The sequence below is a fragment of the Apis laboriosa genome, unplaced genomic scaffold (assembly GCF_014066325.1).
Source record: "Apis laboriosa isolate Shangri-la unplaced genomic scaffold, ASM1406632v1 scaffold34_cov151, whole genome shotgun sequence".
NCBI lineage: Eukaryota > Metazoa > Arthropoda > Insecta > Hymenoptera > Apidae > Apis > Apis laboriosa.
The window spans coordinates 7,589,124-7,613,466 of NW_025222928.1; the positions used below are offsets into that span (position 1 = coordinate 7,589,124).

The 24,343-nt window shown below is 45.1% G+C and overlaps 1 protein-coding gene across 3 annotated transcripts; it reads left to right on the plus strand.

The window, feature by feature from the left end:
* Positions 1-12,450: 12,450 nt before the first annotated feature.
* Positions 12,451-23,850, plus strand: LOC122715058 (hemicentin-2). 3 transcript variants are annotated; one of them, XM_043936965.1, is made up of 12 exons: positions 12,451-13,796; positions 17,867-18,023; positions 19,270-19,481; positions 19,570-19,680; positions 19,746-19,961; positions 20,790-21,086; positions 21,191-21,321; positions 21,393-21,552; positions 21,632-21,934; positions 22,141-22,608; positions 22,944-23,153; positions 23,228-23,850. In XM_043936965.1, the coding sequence occupies exons 1-12, from the start codon at positions 13,601-13,603 to the stop codon at positions 23,269-23,271; spliced, it is 2,505 nt and encodes an 834-aa protein (XP_043792900.1). In that variant the 5' UTR covers positions 12,451-13,600; the 3' UTR covers positions 23,272-23,850. The 3 variants fall into 3 exon arrangements, with proteins under 3 accessions (XP_043792900.1, XP_043792901.1, XP_043792903.1); XM_043936966.1 differs by having other exon boundaries at positions 22,141-22,602; XM_043936968.1 differs by having other exon boundaries at positions 17,891-18,023.
* Positions 23,851-24,343: the final 493 nt, after the last annotated feature.

Genomic DNA, 24,343 nt, shown 5'->3' on the forward strand with positions numbered 1-24,343 from the left:
CCACTTACTCGCGGGAATGACCTCCGATTAATGCCCCCTCCTCTCCCTAGATACTGTTTCGATACTGTTAATTTTAATTCCCCAACCTTTTCCCTTTCCAACGAAGATTCCGAATAAATTTCGTTTCCAACCGATCGCGTGTTTCTCTCGTGAATTATTTTATATATATATATATATATCCAGTGCTAAGATATATGCTAAGATAAAATTCGAAATTATGGTAATTGATAAAGAAGGAACGAAGAAAAATTTCAATAGTGAAGAAGAATATATTCTTCATGATTATTCTCGAGCCTAGAGGCACATAAAAGTTTCTGTACAATAAATTACGTACGATGGTCTCCCTTTGGATCGTATTACCGTGACTTCAAAACATAAACAAAGGCAAGGAAGGAAGGAAGGAAGGAACAACAGGTATCACGTGTCGGCCTCGTCCGTCGAGTTTGAACGTTACTACATGATCGAAATAACGAATAACGTTGCGCGTACGCAAGGTACGTGTGTGTGTGTGTGTATATGTGTGTGTGTGTAGAAACGTGCGAAAAACGGCGCGTCGCCGGAGGACACGAAATGCAGCTCGCGAAGTAGAAAGTCGGCCGGAATACAAACGAAGAGAAGAAATTATCGACGGTAGGCAACCTTGAGGGAAACAGGAAAAAGAACGAGGCGAAGTCCTCCAACGCAACTTCCTCGTATCTTGACTCGACGATTTCATCCTGAATCCTCAACGAAATCCCCCACGATTTCGCATGTCGATCTCGTTTTTATTCCCGAGCACAATTTTAATCGAACGATTGTTTAGCGCAAAATTCGAAAATCTGCCTCTGCCAAAACGCGCGCGATGGAAACTGACGTGGGTCCTTCAAAGAAAGGAAAAAAAAAAAAAAAAATAGGATAGGAAGGAGGAAAACGGAAAAGGAGGATTTTCTCTCGAGAATGTGTTGTTTGAAGGAGAACAATGTGTTTGAGGAATCGAGGACGAGAGAAGTAATAAACGTGCAAATAAAAATCACGTTCCGTGACATATGTCGTGAAACGCGATTTTCGATTCCTGGAAACGCGGTGAGAAAAAAAAAAAGAATAAAAAAAAAAAAAAGAAAAGAAAAGAAAAAGGAAGAAGAGGAAGAGGAGAACAATGTTGTGAAAAATAATTAAACGCGGAGCGCGCATGCGGGGAAAGATCGACTCGCCGGTTTTTTTGCGCCCGCCATTTATCGGCCCCAAGTAATTCCGCGGTCAATTTCCTTGACGCTCGGCCAGTTTCCGAATCCACGTGGATCCTTTTCGCTCGCCCATAATTGCGCCCATGCCTCTTTGCCTCGTTAAATACTTCGTACGCGGTTATAATTTCGCCATCGAGGTTTCTTTCTTTCTTTCTTTCTTTCATTCTTTCTTTTTTTCACGTCTCGAATCTTCCTCGAGGCAGCGCGATACGTTACGCTCATTATCCGTGTTGTTTTGCACTAAGTGAAAAACCGTCGCGTCAGTGATGATAAGTAAAAAAAAAAGTGGAATGGAAATCGTGGAAAATTCAGCGATAAACTTCGAATCGAGATTATTATTCGCTCGTTAAATTGAACAAAATTGTGGAAAATTTTGATGGATATGCATATAAAAAAAAAAAAAAAAAAAAAAAAAAAGAATTGGAATTTTATGAAAATTCTTCCCTTCGTTCGTCGAAAAATGTTCAGCATTTACGACACTATGGCTCGCAATTGTATATATATAATTATCCGTTACGTTACGAAGGTTGAAAAATGTTGAATATCCGAGCGAAAGAATTCGCGATATCGATGGCTATTGATCGATAGCTATTTCGTAAAAAGCGATTAATTTTTTTGTATTTACCCTTCGTTCGCACGAGGAACGTTGGTCGTACGAGGAAATAGTAGTGGATATAGAAGTGGATATCGTAAGATCTCTGTTCCTCCTCGTGTTAGCTGGCTAGCTTCTGCAAAGGCAATTATCTCATTTCGACTAATTAGAACATAGTACAAGGGGCTAACAGGCTTTTATCAGCCAAGTTGTTGCGTCTTAAATTTCTAACTTTGAAACATTGATCTTCAAGGAATATTTACAAAAAGGGGATGGGAGAAGATGGAGGAAAATTTGCATAAAGGGGCAGAAAATTGAACAGATTTATGGGACAAGAAACAAATTGATCGGAAGGAGAATGAATCAATTTTCGCATAGATAGGCAAAGTGTGTAATTTGAGAAGTATAGATTTTTGTGTCGCAGTAGCAGATACGATATCGCTTTCATTGCGGTTCATTGAATTGCGTATTGCTAACTTGCGTAAACACGACACTATTGCACGTGGAAAATCGTACGGAAATTGCGTTATTTCCCAATATTCGATGAGCGTTGAAAGACGACGAGTTGTTTCGCGAAGGACCATACTTTCGTTACGTTAGATTACGCTGGAGCAGGATTAACGATACATTAACGATCTTCTCGTTTCAATTAATCTAAAACCGTATAAGATTAGAATAATTACGATTGAAGCATATTAATAATAATTATAATCGAATATAAAATTACAAATAAGAAACGATCATTTGATTTATTCTTCTATTTATCCATCCATATTTATAATATCTAAAATTCCTTAAATATTTAAGATTAAGCTGGAATTTTGAAAGAGAAATGTATGAAAATGTATTCGATTGGTTTCATATCCGTACTTTGTATCGTGTGTGGTCACGCACCAAGAACAAGTATGACAAAGAGAGCAAATAGCGCGAGAAGGATAAAGATAGGATAAAAATGTGGAAGTCAGCGCCATCTTCAGAGTGCCGCAAATGAAACTCACGTAAGCAAGGACAGAGAATAGAGGGAGAAGGATAGATATAGAATAAGGATCGATTGCTTGCGCCATCTTTGGAACGATAACGGTATTAATTAAAACGTATGATAAAGTAGAACTAAAAATGATAAAAAATATTCTCGATGCTCAAAAGATGGCGCCAATAATAGATTCTTATTTACCTTACTTTTTTGGAAAGGTACCTTTGCTAATCGAGAGATGGCAATAACGATCGATTCTTAATCTATCTCTATCCTTCTCTAATCATTCGCTATCCTTGCCCGACGAGTTTCATTTGCGGCTCTCTGCGACTCTGGAGATGGCGCTAATTTCCATATTTTTATTCTACGTCCATCCTTCTCGCGCTATTCGCTCGTCATATTCGCTTCGCAAAATTTATACGCTCAAGAAACAGCTTCGACATCCGATCAACTTTATCTTAATTGTTTTCTATTTCTCTTCCTATTTTCCTATTTCCTTTCTTTCTTTCTTTCTTTTTCTCCATTCAAAAATAAACTACGAATCAATAAAAAACATTTTTGATTTATAGCGGTCGTGTGCATCCGGCATGGAAAAGGTATCTAGGACGCTCGGGTACGAGTAACCGTCACAAAGAAAAAATTCTTCGGTTCGTAAAAAGCTTTTTACGAACCTTCTGACGAACGTCGCCGACCGTTGAAGTATCCACCCATAAGAAGAAAAAAAAAAAAAAAGAAAAAAAGAACAATACTACTCACCCATCTCACCCATCTCGTTTCGAGAGAAAACGTTTCGAAGGAGACGCGTTGAAACCGACGATGACGCATCTCGCGATTAGGAAAATCGATGAAAGTGTGTCACCGACCCTACGTGTTGTTGCCGCGACGGATGATTCGTTTCGTCGGAGCGTACCGTTTCCACCAAACTGTCCGAATATCCGGTAGCATTTTGAACGATTTGCGGTTTGCAGTTGCACCAAGTCCGGGATCTATTCTTGAACGGGATGTATTTATAACTAACCTTACCTTTCCTGGTCCCAACCGTACGTGCCGGCGCTCGAATGGCATTGCGACCATCCCAACCTCTTTCCAAATCCACATTATCGACCGGCCTTTTGTAACGTGTAACACGTTTCGTTCCACCATTAGTTTCTTGGCCGTGGAAAAATTCGCGAATTCTCATTTTATCCATCTTTACATCGGATCCTCGACGACATTAATCCCGACCTATTTCTGTCTCAATGTCAAAGTGAAGGTTTCTCTCTCTCTCTCTCTCTCTCTCTCCAAATTCTCGAAAAATTCAATCAAAGGAAACGTTCGGCCATTCCCGATGGAAAATCGACTGAATCGTTGTTCAGCATTCGGGAAAACGAACAAACGAACGAACGTTGCCCCGTTTCATGAAAGTAAAATCGCCGCCTATATCCCGAAGCAAAATCGCGAAACAAACGGAACCGTCTGCCAACGATTCCCGGGATAATCTCGGAAAAGCGGGATAAATAACCAGACGGCTCGTAGACCGAATCGTTTAGTCGTTTATATTTGGATACCGATGCGTTCTGCGATCCCCCTCGCATTTCGCATCGCGATCAACCCTCCGATCTCCCCTTAGAGCCCCCCCCCTCCTCACGCTCTCAATTTGAAAAAGGGAACGCGTCGAGAATGCCAACATCTTTCCTCTTTTCCGCGAAATCCTTGGAGATCGAAAACGAGATGGAAATTTTCGCGACCTTGAAAAACGTTATGAAACGAATCGGTTCGAGGAACAAACTAGTTTCCTCGCTTCTTTCGATTCCGCGCGTAAAATTCAAATTTTACGCAAGCTTTTAGAAGGGAATGGAATGGCCTTGACTTCACAACACACGAATTTCCCATTCCCATGTCACGCGGGATGGGCCACATGATACTCTTGTTTTGACCGATACACGGTTCATTGCCTCGGAGCGGCGAAGAAAAACGGCCTATCGGAACGTGGAACATGGCGGCGTGTAGCGGGGGAAGGGGCGAAGGAGGAGGCGAAAGGAACCGTTTCCTCGTGGGACGAAAAGGTTTTTTAACACGACGGAGTGTTCGAACGTCAAACAAAAGTTTATTATATATTGGCCCGCCTCGTCCCGTCGATGGGAGGATTATATTTCTCGTGGTTCGAACTCTCACTTGTTTCATCCTTCTTATCCTCCATTTCTCGAGTTCTATTTTCGGTTTCAACTTTTTTTTCCCCCTTCTGAAAGCGTGCAAAATACGCGAAAACAATCGGCGAAGTCAATATTCATCGAAGCAGCGGGCCGAGTGAATCCGAGAAATTTAAACGTCGTCTAATTAACGCGATTATAGTCGTGGATCATGGAAAAAAACGGAAAGGAAAGGAGGATTTTTCTCGCGAAAAATCTACGATCCATAAAGCTCTGCTTATGAATTCGTAATTCCTTTTCAAAGGGGGAGGAAAATGCTAAACTTGTCGTTTTTGCTTACCTAATACACACATATATATATATACACACACACACTAATGTATTGCAAGTTAGAAACGTTGAAACGTTGTGGCCACTGTATAGGTAATAAGGTTGGGAATTCGTTATCGCTTTTATTGTTCTCCGCTCCGCTTTTAACGCTCTCCCTCCTCCTCGTTAAAACCATACGCCTTTGATATGCGGCGCCCGATGTCCAGCTAGCATTAAGTGACTTACGACGTTTTCACCGTGGCCTGACGGAAATAGCGTTATGGCGAGCACGAGCAACAAGAAAACGAGCAAGTGAGGAGGGGAGGGAGAAAGGGAATATATGGAAAAGGACAGTTGCGTTGCGCGGAAAAAAGAAGACAAGCCGTGAGAACGAAAGGGAAACGAGGAGGAAGGAAGGAAAAGAAAAAGAAACGAGATACGATTAGAGCGAACGAATGCCAGTTTTGGTCGGTCGAAGGGAGAGCGGCGAAAGAAGAAGGAAGAGGATAGAGAGAAATGTTCGTTTTCTAGGGATAGAGGACAGGTGCATGCCTTCTTCTCTATTTTGGCGCGCACGACGGGGAATGTTTTGTCCAAGCTCCTGCGTATAAAATCGCGACATTCCATCGCTCCTCTCCTCTCGAATCGCTCCTTTTGGTCCCCGTTTAGCTCGTTCCCTTGTTGGCGCGCGCGGGAAACGGCACGGCCGAGTCGAGTTTCGCCTCTCGCCTTTCCTTCCTTCCTTCCTTCCTTCCAACCATCCGACCTCGCGCCCGCAATTGCATAACATTTCGTTTCGTATCCACGGGAGCGAAAACCGTCTTGAACTCGTTTCGCTTATCTCTATGGCCGAGGCGCGGAGTTTGACATTCGTAGTGGTGGGAAATTTTCGGTTGGAAATCGTTTCGAAAAAGTGGTGTTCCCTCGTGTAACAATGCGGGAACAATAATAAATTCCTTCCTAGCTATTGGTCCAATTTAGCCACGGTGACGAGACACGTAACTAGAACGCGAGAAGAATGCCAATATCTGCCGAAAAAACTCGAAGAATTCGAGAACGTGGAATTCTTGGCGCCGTCGGGTTAGACGGGGAGAGGGGAACGTCACGCGGCTCGTTGCATCTTTTCCTTTCCGTTTCGTTTCGTTTCTCTTTTTCTCCCTTCTTTTTTGTATAACCATCTCGTAATAATTTTAGATACGCTCGATGCTCGAACGCATCCTCGATCGTGCGCGTACGATTCTCTTTTATTTATTTTCCTAGAGAAAAGTGGACGAAAATTCACCGAATAAAGAACCTCGTTCGAAAAGCACGTATTTTAATATTCTTGATTCTTCGTAACTACTAACTTCGAGCGTACTTTTTTGAATCAACTTGAAATTAAAATTTTTTAATCACACATTTCTTAACGCTTCCAAAAGCGTATGACGTTTCAATTTCTCACGAATCTTTCTTAACTTAATGTTACGTCGTTCATTGGTGCCAAATAATTTCATTATAATTCAGATTAAAAAATCCCCTTGCCGCGATTCCCTCCATTGAAATTCAATTCTCCTGGAATTCTTTCCGCGACATTCCGAATGAACCGGAGAGAGAATTTCTCCTTCGACCTTCGAACGATATCGTTACAACGCTACTTATTTACGAAGCTCTCGGAAGGAGAAGAGCGTTAAGTGCGGGGAAGGAGAGGCGGAAAAAAAACTCGAGAGAATCGTGACACGTGCGTGCGCACAACCACATGCGCACTTCTTCAAACGAACGAGTTTCAAATTTATCGATGCATTAGCGTTCTCCTTCGACAAAGCGTTTGTCCTACTGCGATTTATCTCGACACCTCCGACCGCTTTGATCCCCTCCCCTCTCCAATAGCCACGAGATCGTTGTTTCCTCGCTAAACATAGCAATCTCCCTTGCATATCAAACTGGAATTTCGAAAAGGAAAAAGTATGTTCGAAAGAGGAAGCGAGCAACGATAATATCGTACAATACGCGTCTCGATCGCGGGGAAAAGGATCATCCTCGAAACAATTCGTATTTCTCTGAATAATGGTGAGAAATGGATTACGAGATCCGCTGAATTTCGATCGTGGATCATCCCGGCGCCCTTGAAAAGCTGTTACTCGAGCTCCATTAACGGATATATATAAGAGACGAAAGCTCTCTCGGGTATTAACAAATGTTTCCTATTAAACCTAGACGAGGCCGGTCGTAGGAGTGATTAGGTGGCGGGCCGTGTGATTCCATGTGGAGAGAGCGGTTTGGGGGAGGAGAGGGGTGACGGTGAGTGACGTCGTCCCGTGAAGGGTACCGGAAAAGCCTGAAGCCTCGTGAATCATGGTGGCCACGCGAAAACGCCATAAAAATAATACGGCTGTGTCACGATATGGGCACAGGCTGACTCATCTCCTCCCGCACGCACGACTCCAACTCTGCGGAACCAACGACTCGGATCTTACTTTTACAAAGATTCGATCGATAGGCACTGTCGGATGGAAGGGTGCCTCCTCCGCGACAGGGGTGTGCAACCCTTGGCTGAACCAAAGCAGAATAGCTGTGGACCGGTCTGCTCTGCCTTCCTCTCCCCGAGATTTGCCACGACGAATATTTTCGAGCAGGGATCTCTATATACAATTTATTTTCGTCTTCGAGAAATATTCATTTCGATAATATCGGACGGATGGAATCTCGAAAATGCATCGAGGAAAATAAAAGATCTAATATCTTCTTTCTTTCTTTTTTTTCTTTCGAATTTTTTCTCGTACAATGAGATTCTGAAAAAGGAATTATTACTGTCATATCGTCGAAAAGTGTGGAGATTTTCGAAAATTCATCGATGCCGATAAAAAAGGAAAATCTGAGCGAAATATAAGCGTTTGTACGTACAGTAATAGGATTCTGGTGGAAAGATACAGGGGACGGTTATGCATAAATATTAATGGGCGGGAAGCGAGCAATGTGTCGTTCCACAATGCCGCATTCGGATTGATATCGATCGGTCCCAATTCTCGTTAGTCATCGCGGTTTGTTTGCGCGTAAACGAGTTAATACACGGTAAGTTTCAATGAGTCATCGATAACCGGAAACCGGTGTGTAATCGAGGTAAGTAACTGGATGGAGCGTCGTTCTCTCGCGTGATATAGCAATTACTTATTAATACATATAGCTCGTAACGGATACGAATTGCGAAAGTAGGTTAGAGTCGCAAAGTATGCAACAAAATACGCCGATTTTCGAAATCGAAAAGATCAAAATTAGTTCTCGAGGCCTCTAAACTTCTTCTTGATCCTCGATTCGTGCGTCTAGACCGGAAGTATCATATTCGAGGCCCGCATGATCTTATATATCTTATTTATCTCGGTTAGAAAATCATATACGTCGTCCCTTAAACTGAGTCTTTAATCGACGTCTATTGAAAAATATGGAAAAAAGTTGACGTATCGGTGGATTTATCCTTACGAGCAAAGTCGAACGATTTTGATAATAATTTTCATTCGAAGGGAGAGGGCCATCCATAAATTACTCGACAATTACCTCTCTTCCATAATTCTATTATTTATGGGCCGCAAGTGGCGAGAGGCTGATGACGGTCTTACCTCGTCTTACCCACCCAAGGGACGCCTACAGAGATATCGATCCACCTTTTCTATTCGATTAACGTGCCCATCCGAAACCGGCCAGAGATTCGCCCCTCCCCCCTTTCGAAGGGGGGGGCGACCGTTTAACGGCAGCTGCTCGGACGAAACGCTCGGGCAAAATTTTCGTCCACGTGGTCTCGAAATCCCGACTCGTGAGATAAGGAGCACGTGACTCGACTTTTCTCTCCACGGCCCTGCGTATCAGCACGAGCAGGAGATCGTTTTTTCGGACACCGTTGCTAATTGAATCGCGCCCTCCCAACCAATCGAATCGAATCGAATCGAATTACGGACGAGCCGCCGTGTCTATTAGCGAACGATTGGTTGGCGACACTCGAAATGAGTAATGGAAAAGAAAGAAATAGAAGAAGGGAGGGGGGGAAAGAGCAGAAAAATAGCGACAAAGCGGTGGAATTGTTTGGCTCGGAGAGGGGAGAGAGGAAAACAGCGATTGGGCGAGGAATAAATACAGGGCTGTCGGGGAAAGGTTGGACGGAGACAGCAGCGCTCGAGCTAGCATATACCGACCGCGTTCAATTGTACCTAACCGAGCGGATAAAGTTCGACGAGATTCCCCTCCCCTCGCCCTCGGCTGAACCACGATCCTCGACGAAACGTGGCATCATATCTTTTCTCCTTTTTCGACGCACGTTTCGAGAAATCGCGAAATTCTCGTAGGTCGAGGATTCGTGTGGGCGCGCGGCTGTGGGAAAGAGAGAGGGTGTAGGTATTCAACGCGAGGCATTCCGAAAATAGATCCGCCGCGAACCGTGCGACGACGTTAGAAACACTGTGCCTGTGTATAATACTCTCTCTCTCTGTCTCTCTCTGTCTGTCTCTCGTTTCAACCACGCTTTAATTACGAAAAGAGAGGCGAGCGTAAATATACGTATACATATACATATACACGGGAACAAAAGCTGCCTTTTACGAATCGATCGGATAAATAAATCGCGTCGCCCGATTTTTTAATCCTCCTCTCGATTCCACGAAGCCGCAGGTTTATTTTCTTATAAGGGGAGGATGGAAAGGAGAGTGGAAAGTGAAAATTGATAGCGGAGACGAGGGGCAATGGCGAAGCATCAAACCGGACCGTTCCCCCTCTTCCCTCGTTCCGCTCAAAGATTCCACCCCTCGTGGACGATGAACAACGAGGAGCCCTCCTACGCTCGTTGCTAATCGCCCGTACGATGATACGCCAGAAACTCGCCCCGCGGTTATTGTATTCCACCGAGCCGAGGCAAACTCGCTTTCGTTCTTCCCTTCTCTGTCAACCGAAGAGAGAGAGAGAGAGAGGAGGTTCGAGGCGACACGCATCGAAGCGGAACGCATGCGTTCCTAACCTTTCCACCCTACGCGTGCAAACACGTCGCCGGTTGTGTATACGTGTATCTGCGGCGAGATATTTTCCATTGGATCGTATCGTGGATGGATACGACCTTGAATATCCATAAATTAATATATTTCACCTATTTTCCCGCCTCGTACGAAATTCGAAACAATTCGTATTGTATATATCGTGTATACCTTTCTATCGTTCGACTTTTCCTCGATGGATTTCTGAAAACATTCTTTAACGAACGATCGATATTTCAATGCCTCTCGACTGTGTATACGTGTATACGCGCCGAAACCGATATTTTGAATATCCACAAATTAATATATTTCACCTATTTTTCCGCCTCGTACGAAATTCGAAACAATTCGTATTGTATGTATCATATATATATCTCTATCGTTCGACTTTTTCTCGATGGATTTCTGGAAACATTCTTTAACGAACGATCGATATTTCGACGCCTCTTGGTGTTGTGTATATATGTGTATCTGCGCCGAGATATTTTCCATTGGATTGTATTGTAGATGAATACGACCTTGAATATCAATATATACAAATTAATATATTTATATATTATTGTATTATATAATAATACAAATTAATATAATAATTAAAATAATATATAATAATTAAATTATATAAATTAAATATAATAATTAAAATAATATAATTTTACCTATTTTTCCGCCTTGTACGAAATTCTTTCGAAACAATTCGTATTATATGTATCGTAGTATACTTCTTATCTATTGTTTGACTTTTTCTCGACGGATTTCTGGAAACATTCTTTAACGATCGATATTTCGACGCCTCTCGGTTGTGTATATTTGCGCCGAGATATTTTCCATTGTATCGTAGATGGATACGGCTTTGAATATCCACAAATTAATATATTTCACCTATTTTTTTCGCCTACTACGAAATTCCAAACAATTCGTACTGTGTATACATATATGTATCCTGTATACACCTCTCTAACTATTGTTCTTTAACACGTCGACTGCCGCGCGTTTCTAATAAAATCCGCTGTATCAACCATACTTCTACCGATATTTTAGTAATGCATCTGATAGTCGCAAGAATGATGTCTCGCGTCATTTGTTTCCATCGTTACTCTTCGCGTCTGTAATAGAAGTATTGATAATAGTAATTGTATTGATAATAGTATTGAATAGTAATACTGATTTATATAATATATTTTGGATATTTTAATTTGGATTATAATTTGAATAATATAACTAGTCATAACAAATGTACTTTTTAGTTGTGAATTGTATATAAATTATTCGTAGGGCTTGTCTATTAGAGACCAGAGTCTCTCACAATGTCACAGCAGGTAATCGTATCCGATGGTCAGAGCATATGTTCATAAACTATTTAATTATCTCGTGATACCCTAAAATTAGAAAATTTGGAGAATTATTAGCTGCAAAATTGTTGGGATTATCCGAAAATACAACGAAACCTTGTCAAAACCTAATATCGCCGTTCGGAAAAATAAATTCTGATATAAATATTAGCCTGCATGCAAATTTTTAGTTATTCGCATAAAAGACAACAAACCGATCAAACGCACGAAGGAATTTAAAAAAAGACAACAACTTTTTGCACAAATTCAGCTTTGCATAGAATATTTTAAAATTTTACATTCAAAATAATTTTTTCAATAAATTATTTTTTTATCATTTCTATAACAATTTAATAATTCTATCACAACCTGCAGAAATACCTACGAAGATCGTTCATGAGCAGCCAAATAAGTCAACGTGTCAACGAACGATCGACTTAAAGTTTCGAATCGGATAATTCTCTGGAACAACGAGCGTGTTCGAGATTATTTAACGAGGAGAGTAGTGGCAAGGAATTAGCGGGAGAGAGAGAGAGAGAGAGAGAGAGAGAGAGAGAGAGAGAGAGAGCACGGTCCGATTTAGCGCGAGTCATTAGCGCGAGTGCATCTTCTTGGAGTTGCATACTCGTGGCGCGGAGGGAAAGACGTGGATATTAGAAAAGCGGAGCGGGGAAATGGTGTGCGTGCGCGTGGTGAGCCTCGTTCGTGTCCTCGGGTTAAACGGACGTGTGCCGCGCTCGAGGAGGGTGGACGAGTGGAGGGGGGGCAGCTACACGCGTGTCGTCGTCGTCGGTTTGGTTTTGGTTTTAGTTCCGTGGCAGTCGACGTTGCCGACGACCACGATCTCCTGCTCGGCTCGTGGGCCTCGCGTCTTCGAAAACGTCTTCCACTCTCGTCCACTCTTCTTTTTCTTCTTCCCCTCCCCCCTCCCTTTTTTCTCACGTTCCTACGATCGTTCTCCAACTCGTTCTTCGAACTCCGTTCGAGTTCCTGCCAACGCTCGCATACTCGAGGAGACTCGAAGGTGTAACGAGAAAGAGAGAGAGGGAGAGAGAGAGAGAGAGAGGTTGTTACACGAAGTTCCGTGAAATTTTCGCTCGAGAGGAGATATCATTAGCGTGCCGCTGTTGCTCGTCATTACTGTGTCACGGAGATAATAATCGAGGCACGGTCGCCTTTGACGCCAGCTGCATCGAAATGCAAAACTGGGAAGAGGAATAAAAAGTTGGCCGCGTCGATCGAGCCACCTGATCGTGGGTCTAATTTAAACCGCGCAACGCGGGAAAAAGTAGCGTCTTGGGTACCCGCCCAAGAATAACGAGCGGCCACCAACTCGTCGTCGAAGAAAAAGAAGGTGGGGAAGAAACCGGCAAGCTGTTTTGCAGGCGAGATCAAAGTTACGGAAGAAGCGAGTGGGAGAGAGAAAGAGAGAGAGAGAGAGAGGAGATAAAACGCGAGAGGAATAAAACGATCGACAGCGAAAAATTTTTTGGACAAAGCGAAAGGAATTCGAAAGGATGCGAGGGAGGGGCGTCTGAAAAGGGACAAAGGGGGATATACTGCGAAAAAAACGTCGGCTCGTTTTCTTAATCAAAAGATTTCGGTTCGCCACGACTACGCGTTTCGACTAATAACGAGCACGTGTTGCCGTGGCGTCGATCGCGTGAAAAAAAAAGGAAGAAGAAGAAGAAGGAGAAGAAACGGGAGGAGTCTGGGGACAATTGGAAAGGAAGTCTGAGAAAGGAAGGATCTTTTGGCCGTTCCAAGGGAGAAGAACAAGACTCGAGGAACGTTGGAAACATTCCTCGTGTTGGAAAGTTGGGCAATGAAGTTTACTCGCCTACACTATATACTTCCTGTATAGTTTCAACAAGGGCGATCCATCGATCGTGGAGAATGTGTCCGGCCGTGGCGTCGATTCGTTTCCGGCCGATCGAGGGGACAGCTGAGAGGAGAGGCGGCATAACAAGACATCGGTCGTCGAGAAGAAATTGATCGAATCGACGAGTCGAGTTGAATCGAGAAAGACTCGAGGACTCGAGGAGGATCGGTCGAATGTCTGTGAGGGTGTCGATCGAGCGTGGGTGGTGGTGGTGGGCCGCGCATCAACTCGAACAACACCTGATCCTCGGCTCCCGGTTCGAGATGCGGCGCACGTCGGGACACGTGTTTCTGACAAGTTTGCTGATACTGCTTCGAGCACGTCGAGCGGACGCAGCTACCGAGGATTCCCCCGAATTCTCGAACAAAGGTACGTCTCCTCTTCTCTTCCTACTTTCGTATATATTACGAAACACCCATAACATCCTCCCCCTTAACCTATTCGATTCTACCTTCGATTCGTATTCGCGGCGATGGGATCCTCCTTACGGTTACGTTCGAATCGGTTCGAATCAGTTTTACACGAAACGAAACGAGACGAAATGAGACGAAACGTGTTCGATTTGCTCCTTACGGTTACGTTCGAATCAGTTCGAATAGGTTTGAATCGGTTCGAATCGGTTCGAATCGGTTTTACACGAAATGAAACGAGACGAAACGAGACGAAATGAGACGAAACGTGTTCGATTTGCTCCTTACGGTTACGTTCGAATCAGTTCGAATAGGTTCGAATCGGTTCGAATCGGTTCGAATCGGTTTTACACGAAACGAAACGAGACGAAACGAGACGAAATGAGACGAAACGTGTTCGATTTGCTCCTTACGGTTACGTTCGAATCAGTTCGAATAGGTTCGAATCGGTTCGAATCGGTTTTACACGAAACGAAACGAGACGAAATGAGACGAAATGTGTTCGATTTACTCTTTACGGTTACGTTCGAATCAGTTTGAATCGGTTCGAATCAGTTCGAATCGGTTCGAATCAGTTCGAATCGGTTCGAATCAGTTCGAATCGGTTCGAATCGGTTCAAATCGGTTTTACACGAAACGAAACGAGACGAAACGAAACTTTTCGTGTTCGATTTGCTTCTTACGGTTACGTTCGAATCGGTTCGAATCGGTTTTACACGAAACGAAACATTCCGTGTTCGATTTGCTCGTCGATCGAACTCGAACCCATCGCCGTAACAAGAGAATGGGAGGAGTCGTGTTTCGCACAGGCCGCGTCGGTGAAACTCTCGCGTACGGAGATTTATTTCGGAGCGCGGTGACCTCGACCGGATTTTACAACGAGTTAAAAAGTTACGAGCGGAGAGCCTATCGACATCTTGGGATATTCGGACGAGGCTCGCGACACACCGGCGCGAGAACCCTCAAGTTTTTGGCAGCCGATCGCCTCTCGATACGCTTCCTATGAAATAAAAGCAGCCCCCCTCCTCCACCTCCTTAACGACTTCTTGCTTCCTGCCTCGAATTCTTGCCAGAGAAATTCTATCGGTCCCTGTGGCACGGCTTCCTACCACGAAAATACGATGAAAAAAAAGAGAAAAGAGACGGAAATCAGCCTTTAAAATGATACTACGAGGGGGATCCGAGTCGTGTATGTGTGTGTTTAAAGAACAGACTCGTTGTATATTTGGGATAGACTTTACGAAGTTTGCTCGATTGATCGTTCGCAACAACGTTCGAACGTTGATTACCGTTACAGACGCCAAATCTGTCAAAACAATAGCCTTTTCCTTTTCCTTCTTCTTCTTCTTCTTCTTTTTTTAGAGATTTAAGATTGTTCACTAGTGGAATTGAAATTGATTTTTATTATTATTAGAAAAATCTTATTTCTTTTTTGGATCATAAACTCGAGAGGAAAGATAGGAGACGGCGTTTCCCTCCGTCATCGATGTACGACGATCACAGAAATCCGCCGCGTTCCGAGCTTATAGATTTATTTTGGTCGGCCGAGCGGGACGTTTGCCCGCGAAGCGAAAGAATTTGCGCCGCGGTTTATTTTCGGCGCCGCGCGAAAAAGGCGCCGCTTCGTTTTGATCCCTCCCTTCCATCCGTCATTTCAAGGGCCGCTTTCCAACAATTCCCAAAATTAATGAAAACGAGAGGCTTCGAGATCGAAAGACGGCTCGTGCGAAAAGGAATGCTCGTCGCGTGCTCTTCGTCTGACGCGAGAGAGGAAGAGAGAGAGAGAGAGAGAGAGAGAGAGAATATGCTCGACAGAGCCGGAGGAAGAGAGACAGAGTCGGAAGGAATTCGGGGAGGACCTTTCCACGTGCCTCGCATTTCCGAAATTCGATCCAGAATCGTCCTTGCCGCGAATACCCTCCTCCTCCTTTCTCCCCTCGAGGGGAAGCGTAACGTGGACCAGCCTCCCTGCGCCGCGATCCTTTATACACGTTTGCCTCGCCGCCTGTCTACCCGGAACGAAAGCAACGTTTTCCGCGAAAACGAAGGAAAAGCGCGTCGGTTGCCTCTTCCCTAATTGCGCTACAAATTTACGAGGGAGAATTCGGCGCGGTTCAAAGCATTCAACGAGGCGGAAGGGAGATTTTCGAGAAGGGAAAAGAAGAGAGCCAAAGTTTGAATAACAAAACGGCGATCGAACGAGCAGAGGATCTCGAAAACCGTTGAATTTAACCCTTTGCTCTCCAACGGTGACTCTCGATCAGCACTGAGATTGTTGCAATTTGAACGACAATATTTATTTATGTTTGATTTTCTTATAATATATATATATATATATTCTTATATAATATATAANCCACCGTCCGAGTCTGGAGTTGCTTTGGTTCGAAACAGGAGTGCAAACCAACCTGTGGGAGGAGTCCCCCGATCTTCCAACTAATCACAAGCCCTAGAATAAAATACCTCGATTTCATCGAGGAGCGAGACCTCCAAGAAGAGATTCCCTTTCTTCAATAAGAGAGAAACGTCATCGTATTCGAGAACTTTACTTTCCGATTTCTGGGACAGAGCGCGCGGTGGAAGAGGGAGGAACGCGTAACTCGGGGAGGGGAGGCGTCCATCCGTGGGATATCGCGACAGGTGGCGACGGAGTTGGAATTTTATCGAGCGAGGCGACTTCTTCTTGGGCCGGGTTCAGAGCAACAGGTGTCGGAATGCGAAATTGCGGGAGGTGTCGAGCGAGCCGAGGTTAGATCGAGATAGGGGCGCGAGAAGCCGATATAGGAAGCGAGGGAATGGAAGTCTGTCCACCGGTGTGACTCGAATGCGTGGCGCGTCGGGAGACAAAAGGCAGGAAGCGTAGCGGCAGCGCTAGATTCTAGGCGCCGATGAAAACTCGTAAATTAATTCCGGTCGGAGGGGGGGAGGCCTGCGACTCGATGGAGCCTCGCCTTAGTCATACAGCCTCGTAATAAATTAGCCCGATGGACGTTTCTCGATCGACTCTGGGCGAAAGATGGAGAAACCAGCCGAGGTGAGAGGGGGTGGATCAAAAAGGAGAATGGAAAAATATGACGAAAATAGGCGAGGCGGCGGAAGCGCGGTTTCCTAACGAGCGAGCGATACAAAAATAACAGGATCGCCCCTTCCGAGCATTATTTACATAACGATATACGCTCTCTCTCTCTCTCTCCCTTTCCTCGAATCCTCGCCCGAGTATCGGAATTCTATTTCGGGGAGCGAACGGAAAAAACGAGAGAGAAATCGGCCGCGTCCTTGCTCGAGCGATCGAAAATCCGCTCGTCACGAGACTCGATTCTGTCGAGAGAATTAACTGGGTTCCGTTCCGTTCGCCTTTCAACGTACGAAAAAAGCTGTTTTGAAAGCCGTTTTGAAGCTGGTTGAATGGAAGAAGGAGGGGGAGGAACGCGGATCCGTTCGATCGGCGCGCGATGCATCATCGCGATTCCCTCCGCGCGCGAATATAAACTTAGAATCGCAGCGAATCGTTACGAAGAGGTTCTCCACCCACCGGGAGAAAATAGAAACGATATAACGCGCACGTGCGGTGTTAACGTACATCGTGGTATGCCATTGATAACTCTGTCTCTGTTGGCACGCGTTATCTTTTCTCCCTCGTCTTGGACGATTCGTGGAAAAAACAATGGTTCGTCTCGATGCACCAATATTCCCAATTAAGTTAAATTAAATTAAATTAAATTCAGAGAGTGAAACCGAATCGTCTCGAGAGTGAATAATTATAGAGAACAGAGAGCACCCTAATATTTCTTTTGTAACCGCGACGTAATCTCCCCCCTCCCCCCTTCGTGTTTTCCTCGATTTCTATTTCGATTGAATCGTTTTTAGGAACGGTGCCCGTTTCCGAGAATAGACAAAAACTAGAGGAATTCTAATTCGTAATGAGCACAATAGGCAGCTTACTTTCCCCCCCTCTTCTCGCGGAAACTGACGTGTTATTACGATCTAACCTAATTATTTCTCTTATTCTTTTGTGCCCCTTTTTTTAAGGGTCTACGACTTTCGCTCTTACAGCGCCGCTCAGATTGGTGTGGGCCAGCAAGGGGGAGGACGTGGAATTGCCCTGCGATATTACTCCGCCGACCCCCAACGACTCCGTCAACATGGTGCTCTGGTTCAAAGACACCGCGGGGATACCTCTTTACAGGTAACAACCTTCTTTCTCCTCCTCGTTTCTCTCTTATGAAGCGCGGCTTGAAATTTCCTCCTCCCTTCTCATCCCTTCGTCGAGGTGCAGAACTTTGTTTCATCGAGGGGAGGAGGTGAGGGGGTGAAAACATCCCCATCACGCGTATGCAGCGTTTACGCGGAGAAGGATCGTCGACGGGTTTAATATCCAGCAGTAGATGCCATTGTTGTGAGATCGCGTCTCGAAATATCTCGGGTCAAGCCCCCGAAATAGGGTGCCGCCATTATCATCTTCTTCTCCCCGCCGCGGTTTCTTCAAAACCCCATCCTTCTCCTTATCGAGCGATTAAAATTATCCGGCCCCCTCCTTTCGCTCCTGATTGAGGTAGATCGCGTAACGCGAATGACGAATAAATTGATGATGGATAACGATGTATTCCCGTTCCGTTTATTTACGAACGGGAGTCGTAAGTTTACTTAAAACGGGACAACGAACGGGCTGTAATTTGTAATTAATCGTCAAACGAAGGATGTTCCTAGAAAAAAAGAAAAAAATACAAACACGTGGCCTGGAAAAAAACTATAGGATGAAACTGTTGCGGATAGACGTTCGTGTTACTATTTCGAAGAAGAAGGAATAGCGTTTAAAAGAAAGAAGCGTTGCACGAGGCAAGTGGTTCTAAGATTTTACGAGTTTTCTTTCCTTTTTCTTCCTTGACCGCAAGATGTTCGAGCGGAAGAAAGGGAGAGAAGAAGTGGAAGGGAATTCGATCGATTCTTTTCCCCCCTCTCCTGTTGCGGAGAGATTTCCTCCTCGACATTGCGTAACGGTCAACTCGTTTTCGAATCTAAATCCGCCGAGTGCGCGTTTGCCAACTATCCTTTTTTCCCACCGCAAATAGACGCGCGTGCTAGAGTTAGTCATTAGAACTAGTGGCAGAGGGGGAGAGGGGAGAGTCCAGGGTCCGGTGTTTACCACCTCCTTTTAATCCCGGAAACGTCAACTCGCTCGATCGTTGACTCGCCAAAGAACTCGAGCCAAGTATTTCGGCCCGCTGATCGGGCCAGGATACTCCCCAGGTGGTAACCGGGTAACCTCGCTTTCTTTGATCTTGAGATCGCGTCGTGGTAAGGGAAATTTCTCTATCATTTTTTTTTCATCGTTCGATCGTGTCCGATATATCGAGATACGAGAACGATACGATTTCGAGCGTGCGATATCGACGTTTTCGAAATGGAATTTCGAAAAAAATTTTTCTGCGCAGCTTGGACGCGAGAAGCAGGGATCTCGCTTCCGCCATTCACTGGGCGGTCAGCGACGATCTTGGAAAGAGGACCTACTTTCAAATCGGCAACGGGCATCAGGCAAAGTTGAAGGTGACCAAGGTCACGTACAAGGACCAGGGGATCTTCAGGTGCAGGGTGGATTTTATAAATTCTCCGACGAGAAACTTTCGCGTGAATCTGACTCTCGTCGGTGAGTATACGCACATTGAATTTTGCCTCGAGAACGGGATCTCTTTTTCGTTCTCTCTTTTTTTAATGCCGGCTAATCCCATTTGCAGAGGAACCATCCAGGCCTGTGATATACGATGCTCAGGGGCGAGAGGTGACAGGGGTGGGCGGACCCTTCTTGGAAGGTTACAACCTCGTCTTGATCTGCCAGGTGTCCGGAGGTTAGACTCTTCCCTCCTCGTCCGCAATCGACTCTCTAATCGCGTCTTCTCTCTCTCTTCCTCAGGAAGGCCGAAGCCTACGGTTACATGGTGGATGGACGGCGAAATATTGGACGGCGTGGACGACACGCCGCACATCGGCTCCCCGAGCAAATTCACGGAGAACCAACTTTTCATCGCGAACGTGACGAGATCGTTGTGGGGAAAGAAGCTGGAGTGCAGGGCACAATCGCCACCGATGTCCGCCCCGATCGTTCGTGAAGTCCCTCTCGACATTTATCGTAACTATCCTTTATTATTTCGATATCGAATTACGTCCTCCTCGAACGAGTGTAACCGTCGAAACGTTTCGAAGAAACCTATCCATCGCGAATAGCCGCACACACACATACACGCGCGCGCGCGCGCCTACACATGCCTGCAGGAACAAAATAGAACGAGCAATGTTGCGTGCCTGTCAAGGCCGCTTTTTTCAATCTCACCACGTGCGCCAACAGCGATAATCGTGAATCGTCGTTGTGGAACAACTCTCCTCCTTCCTCGCGCCGTCCCTTCCCCCCTTAGTTTTTTTTCTTTTCGCTCGTGTGTCGATATATTCTGCACCTCGGTGTATATAATACACCGGCGAAAAACCGCAGGACACGTGCGGCTTCTTAAACGTAACTTCTTGCGTAAGCCGATCGTATTTCTCGCGGGGAACGCGTGCAAATTCTTTTTTCTTTTTCATTTTATCGTGGCGCACGTGGGAACGGCTTCCTCCCCAAAATAAAAACACTTTAGGCCGGACATCCTGCGCGGAAAGAAATATATATACATGCATTGGCTTCTTATTCATCCGAATGTCCTGCGACTAGTGTCGTAGGAGAAGAAAGAAGTTTAAATATAGTTCGTGGGTTAGCGAGCCACGACGGAAGCGAGATGAATTCCAACGATTTCGCGCGGTCCTCTCTCCTTGACTCCTTTGACGGTCGTGTTTCGTGGAATCGCCGTTCCAAAGCGTAAAAATACGCGGGTTCGGGTGTGGAGCATGTGGGGCTCCCCCGGTTATTTTCGAGGCTCTCGGAGGACTCGATCTCTTCGCAATTTTTTCAGATTCGTTTCGCTTTCAGTGAAACCGGCCCTCGTAAAGATCGTTCTGACGGAGGACCAGATCTACGCGAATCGGCCGATCACGGCACGTTGCGAGACATGGGGGAGCTCGCCCGCGGCGAGGGTGGTATGGAGGCTGGGCAGACAGGTGATAGGCGACTCGAACGTGTCCACCACCCAGAGAAGCAATTCCACGGTCAGCAAACTGCCTCTGATCCTTGGCAGGGACGACAATGGGAGGAAATTAACTTGCAGGGCCGAGAATCCGAGATTTCCCGGCGGGGTCCTCGAGCAGACCGAGATCGTGGACGTTGCCTGTGAGTCAATTTTCTAAATTCTGAACGAAAAGAAAAAAGATATGCAATATTCTCTCCTCGTCTCTTTTTACTTTTCTTACTTTCTACATAATTTATCAATTTAGACGGCCCGGTCGTGTCCATCGATCTGGCAACCGGCTACGTTCTGGACACGCTTAGGGAAGGAGACGATCTGAAGCTCGTGTGCGACGTGGACAGCAACCCACCTCCGACCAGAATCGTTTGGTATCGCAAGGTAAGGGGGGATCGAGTTTCTCCCTCCCTCGGTAACACGAAACACCAACGAACGGGATTCGAACGTTGCAGGATAATCGATTGGAGCACGATGTGGCCGACGGAACGTTGATAGCCTCGAACACGTTGACGTTGAGGGTGCTCACTCTGGCTCATGCAGGCGAGTACTCGTGCGAGGCGATCAATTCCGTGGGAGAGGGTCGCAGCCCACCGATCTCGGTCCGCATGAAATGCAAGTACCTGTTCTTCGATCTTCGATCCTGTGTCTTTCCTTCTCCTAATAATCGTTGTTATTATTATCTCCATTCCAGATGCTCCGAGATGCAGGGCGGGCCACGAGAGGCGCGAGGTCACAGCCGGTCGTTACGAAACGGTGTCGCTTCGCTGCGAGGTCGACTCGGTTCCCAAAGACGGTGTGAGATTCTCGTGGACGTACAACGGGACGCTTGGTGACGTGTTGCCAATGCCAAACTCGAAGGCTCGGAATAACGGGCTCGTTAGCGTTCTCGAGTATACCCCCACCGTCGACACCGACTTTGGAACTCTCGCCTGCTGGGCGAGCAACAGCGTCGGAAGACAAAGGACGCCTTGTATATTCAACATCGTGGCTGGAAGTACGTGCCCTTAAATTTCTCTTATTCTTTTATTATTTCTTTCTTTTCAAATTATTCCAAGCAAAGGATTCTTCGAATTCCTCTCTTCGGAATTAAAAAAAAGCTCAAACCATTGTTCTAAAGAGTATCTTTACGCGCTTTTCACCGGTGAAAGTGAAAACTTTTCAGGGAATTTATTTCCTAACGAATATATTATAAATCCGCAGAGCCACCGCAGCCGCCGTCCGACTGCTCGCTCCACAACGAGACCACCTCCCTCCAAGTGAATTGCGTCCCAGGCGCGGACGGCGGTACGCCGCAGTACTTTTTGCTCGAAGTTCGGGGGACGCCGAGGGACCCGGTCCAAACTCACTCCCCTTACTCGCCTACCCTGCACGCGCCCCAAAGCGATCAGGGCACGGTGGGCGAGGCGCCGCCCATATACCAAGAGAGAAACCCGAGGCCGAGTTTCCAGATACGTGGCCTCGACCCGGCCTTCGATTACACTTTGTACGTGTACGCGGTGAACGGGCAGGGCAGAAGCGAGCCGCTCCTCTTGGAGAACGTGAGGGTCGGCGAGGTGATGGTGGGCGAGAAGATCGAGAGGAACGGCCTGTTCCTCGAGGATCTGAAGAAAGCGCTACCCAAGAGCAGCCCTGAAAACATGATCATCGTGGTCGCGTTGACAGGTACAGGTAACTAGATGAAAAGGGATCGAAAAAAATATAAATATAATATAAATAAAATATAAATAAAAATATAAATAAGGAATCGCGGCAAACAGGTTGTGCAATGCGTTTGAGACTCGCGTGTTTTCATGAAGAATTTTAATACCTTTGTAATTGGATTAAATCCACACTAAAATGGTGATCTTTTTTCAAAATCTATTTTTTTTTTTTATTGAAATTAATTTATTAAAAATTAGTAAAATTGATGAAATTATTATAAATCTCTCGAAGTAGCTTTTAGGAAATAATCAAGATAAATATCGCGGATTCATCGAATTTCTAACGATATTTTCGGATGCAAGGTGCGGTTGCTTTGATCTTGATCGGGATCGGCGTGATCATCGGGCTGGCCATCTGCAGGAGAAGGAGCGCATTGCCGGTAAAAGATGGGCCGGACGATTTCACCATCCCGACCTACGTTTCCGCTCAAAGGATCGAGCCAAGGATCAGATACTCGGGCGACAGCAGGCGATCCCAAAGAGCGAGCTTGTACATCGAGGAAAATCGAAATGGTAAATCTTTCTCTCTCTTTCTCATTGTTCGTGAAAAATTATTCGAAGGAGAAATTCATCGCTTGTTTTTCCAGAGCCTGACCTCCTGCAGAGGGTCGAGATCGACGTACACGATTAACGTTCGTTCTTCTTGTACAGATAGAAGTAAAAAAAGGAAAAGGAAAAGGAAATATATATCATACGTGTATTATGATACGTATTATACGCTTTTCGCGAATCGTGATGTGTATATATCAGGTGTCTATTCCCTTAAATAAGTTAATTTAAGTTTAAGATTATAAGAGATAGATAATGGCGACAATTCATCGTGATCCGATGATTTTACACTGTTTCCACAATTCCTGTACCTGTTGTTGCTTTTATCGTTTAAAACGATGACGATGAGCTCTGGACCGTTGTTACATTTTTTTTTCCTTTTGTGTAATTTACGTGCCTTTTTTTCTTTTTTATTTTTTGGACAAAGAAAGTATTATCACAATTTAAGCTTAAGCTTGCCGCTTAGCGTTAAGTGTACAAACGCTTCCTTTTGGACGAATGATCTCGCGGACCAACAATGGTACTTCTTCTATATATGAATCGTCCTTTATAGGAATCGAAACGCTTATTGTAATTGTGTAAATAGCGTATAAAAAAAAGAAAGGGAGAAAGAAAAATGAAAAAAAGAGATACCGACGTTGTATTATTAGCGATAAAACTAGGAAATAAATTTTTACCAAAATATTCACATCCTATTCTTTTCGACCCGCGCTTCGAACACCGCTGCGCTATGTCCCGAGAAGGATAACGATTTGTTTTGTAAACAAAACGATCATGATATAGGACGCGTTGCCATCGTTCGGTGTGCCATCGACTAGGTAATAAAAAGAAAAAAAAGAACGGTCGTTTGACCATTCGCGCAATACACCCGGTGAAAAGTACAAAAACGCGTGTGTTGCTCCACCTTCCATAAACAAAAAAGATCGTAACTTTTGCCCTTGATCCGACCCCTCGTGTTCGAAACACACAGAAAAGAGAAAGGGAATCTTCGATGCGTTCGACGATCTCATCGTCGAGATGGAGGAGAATCAACAACAACCGAGTTCGAATTATACGATATTTCAGGATCACTTCGGGAAACTTGTGTTGATTTAAAACGAGCTGCATTGTTTACCGCGATACTGCAACTCTACTAGCAGGTAGTTAACTGTATA